Genomic DNA, 3,255 nt, shown 5'->3' on the forward strand with positions numbered 1-3,255 from the left:
TTGCAGCCCTGCAGCGGGAAAGGAGACAGTCTCTTTGCTGCAGCTCATCAACAGACAAAGGAGGATAAAAAGGGTGACGGTATATCTCAGGACCACGAGGTATATACATCTTGCTGCTGCTGCTGCTGCTGCTGCTGCTGCTGTTGCTGTTGCTGTTGCTGCTGCTGGTGTTGCTGCGGCTGATGCTGCTGCTGTTGTTGCTGTTGTTGTTGTTGTTGTTGTTGTTGCTGCCGATACAGATGCTGTTGCTTCTGCTGTTGCTGCTGTTGTTGTTCTTGTTGCTGCTGCTGCTGCTGCTGCTGATACGGCTGCTGCAGCGTATGCAGGTCTAAGGTCGTTGCTGCTGCTGCTGCTGCTGCTGCTGTTGCTGCTGCTGCTGCTGCTGCTGCTTCAGGTGGCACTGTTGCTGCTGCTGCTGCTGCTGCTGGGTCCAGCCCCTGAGAGGCGTTGGTTTTACCTCAACCCCTAAACCCTAAACCCTAAACCCTACTAAACCCTAAACCCTGCTAAACCCTAAACCCTCAGGGCGGCCGTAAAAACATCTCCCCCTTAAAAACAAATTATCCACAGCAGACAATGCTCAAAGAGACAGGGTTTAGGGTTGAAAGTTTAGGGTTTAGGGTTTAGGGTTTAGGGTTTAGGGTTTAGGGTTTAGGGTTTAGGGTTTAGGGTTTAGGTTTTAGGGTTTAGGGTTTAGGGTTTAGGGTTTAGGGTTTAGGGTTTAGGGTTTAGGGTTTAGGGTTTAGGGAGGGTTTAGGGTTTAGGGTTTAGGGTTTAGGGTTTAGGGTTTAGGGTTTAGGGTTTAGGGTTTAGGGTTGTTTAGGGTTTAGGGTTTAGGGTTTAGGGTTTAGGGTTTAGGGTTTAGGGTTTAGGGTTTAGGGTTTAGTTTTAGGGTTTAGGGTTTAGGGTTTAGGGTTTAGGGTTTAGGGTTTAGGGTTTAGGGTTTAGGGTTTAGGGTTGGCGGTGGTTGGTCCTCTCGCCTTTAAAGCGTCATCGCCAGAGGGGGTTTAGTTAAACAATTTATATTTCAAATTCTAGGGTTTAGGGTTTAGGGTTTAGGGTTTAGGGTTTAGGGTTTCAAGTGCGATCTCTTGCTGCTGCTGCTGCATGCATGCAGCAGCTGCAGCAGCAGCAGCAGCAGCAGCAGCAGCAGCAAGCATTTTACTATCGGCGATATTTGGCTTATAACCCTAAACCCTAAACCCTAATTAATGATGTTAATATTTAATGGTGGATACAACACAAACCCTAAACCCTCACAAACCCTAAACCCTAAACCCTAAACCCTCACAAACCCTAAACCCTAAACCCTTACAAAGCACACTACCACTTTCATAGAATATTGAGGAACCCCGATGGTTGAGCAAGCAGCAGCAGCAGCAGCTGCTGCTGCTGCTGCTTCTGTTGCTGCAGCAGCAGCAGCATTTACCGCGGGCGATGCGGGGGGGCATGATAATCAACTAGGAGGGTTTAGGGTTTAGGGTTTAGGGTTTAGAGATGAGGGTTTACAAAGCAGAGGAGGCCTTCCCCCAGCAACCCGGAGCAGTTAAGGGTCTAGGGTTTAGGGTTTAGGGTTTAGGGTTTTAGGGTTTGGTTTGAATCGAGGATAGAAACCGATACAATAAAGGTTTTAGGGTTTAGGGTTTAGGGTTTAGGGTTTAGGGTTTAGGGTTTAGCTTTGTTTTTTTGTTTCTATTTGCATGCAGACAATAATTAAAATGCAGTGACGTAGGTTTAGGGTTTAGGGTTTAGGGTTTAGGGTTTAGGGTTTAGGGTTTAGGGTTTAGGGTTTAGGTGCTTTAAGAAAGGAGACAGGAGAAAAAGTTTATTTATTATTTCTGTCTCCTTTTTTTTTATTTGTCTCCTTTTATTTTACTTGTCTCCTTTTTATTTTATTTTATTTGTCTCCTTTTTATTTTAGTTTATTTTATTTGTCTCATTTTTATTTTAGTTTATTTTGTTTGTCTCCTTATTTGTCTCCTTTTTATTTTAATTTATTTTATTTGTCTCCTTTTTATTTTATTTTATTTTATTTTATTTTATTTTATTTTATTTGTCTCCTTTTTATTTACAGCTAGAGGCTCTATCTATCAAAGACACAGCAATACACCCCACATCAGCAACAGCAGCAGACACAGCAGCACATGCTGCTGCTGCTTCTGCTGCTGCTGCTGCTGCTGTTGCTATTGCTTTTGTTGCTGCTGCTGCTGCTGCTGCTGCTACTGGTGCTGCTGTTGCTGCTGCTGCTGCTGCTGCTGCTGCACCAAGCGGAACTCTAAGAGGCTTTGGGGTGTACGTACACCTCAAGCTTATCCTAAGTTTTGCTGCTGCTGCTTCCTTGCTGCTGCAGCAGATCTTCACTGAAGCAGCAGCAGCAGCAGCAGCAGCTGCTGCTGCTGCTGCTGCAGCAACAGAACTTCTTCTTGCTGCTGCTGCAGCAACAGCACTTAGCCCAGTCGCAGCTGCAGCGGCAGCTAAAGCAGCAGAAGCAGCAGCAGCAGCAGCAGCTGCTGCTGCTGCAGCAACAGCAGATTCTCCTTTCGTAGCAGCAGCAGCAGCAGCAGCAGCAGCAAATGAAAGAACAACAGCAGCAACAGAAGCAACAGAAGATACAACAGCAGCAACTGCAGCAACAGCAGCAGCAACTGCAGCAGCAAAAACAACAGCAGCAGCAACAGCAGCAGCAGCAGCAGCAGCAGCAGCAACAGCAGCAGCAGCAGCAGCAGAAGTAATATCTGTGGCTTTCTATGCTATGCTGCTGAGGCTATTTTTTTTTGTTTTGTTTGTAGCTTTTTCTCTCTCTCTTTCTATCTTTTTTTGTCTCCTTTTTGTCTCCTTTTTGTCTCTTCTTTGTCTCCTTTGTCTCTCTTTTTTTCCCTCCTCTTTGTCTCCTTTCTATCTTTTTTTTTTGTCTCCTTTTGCCTCCTTTCTGTCTTTTTTTCTGTCTCTTTTCTGTCTCCTTTTTGTCTCTTCTTTGTCTCCTCCCTTCTCTGTCTCCTTTCTGTCTCCTTTCTGTTTCTTTTTGTCTCCTTTTGTCTCTCTTTCTCTTTTTCTCTTTGTTTGTCTCTCTTTTTCTTTCTTTTTTTATATTTCTCTCTCTTCTGTCTCTTTTCTTTCTTTTTTCTGTCTCCTTTTTATTTCTTTATCTCTATCTCTGTCTCTCTTTAGTTGTTACCTCCTATACAAAACCCTAAACCCTAAACCCTAAACCCTAAACCCTTAAACCCTAAACCCTAAACCCTAAACCCTAAACCC

General features: G+C 44.5%; 1 protein-coding gene across 1 annotated transcript; it reads right to left on the reverse strand.

The window, feature by feature from the left end:
* Positions 1–86: 86 nt before the first annotated feature.
* On the reverse strand, positions 87–1,451 carry EMH_0053940 (uncharacterized protein; the record flags this gene model as incomplete). Its single annotated transcript, XM_013497056.1, has 2 exons — positions 87–457; positions 1,430–1,451. The coding sequence occupies 2 exons, from the start codon at positions 1,449–1,451 to the stop codon at positions 87–89; spliced, it is 393 nt and encodes a 130-aa protein (XP_013352510.1).
* Positions 1,452–3,255: the final 1,804 nt, after the last annotated feature.

Source organism: Eimeria mitis, genomic scaffold (assembly GCF_000499745.2).
Source record: "Eimeria mitis Houghton genomic scaffold, Emh_scaff2445, whole genome shotgun sequence".
Lineage (NCBI taxonomy): Eukaryota > Apicomplexa > Conoidasida > Eucoccidiorida > Eimeriidae > Eimeria > Eimeria mitis.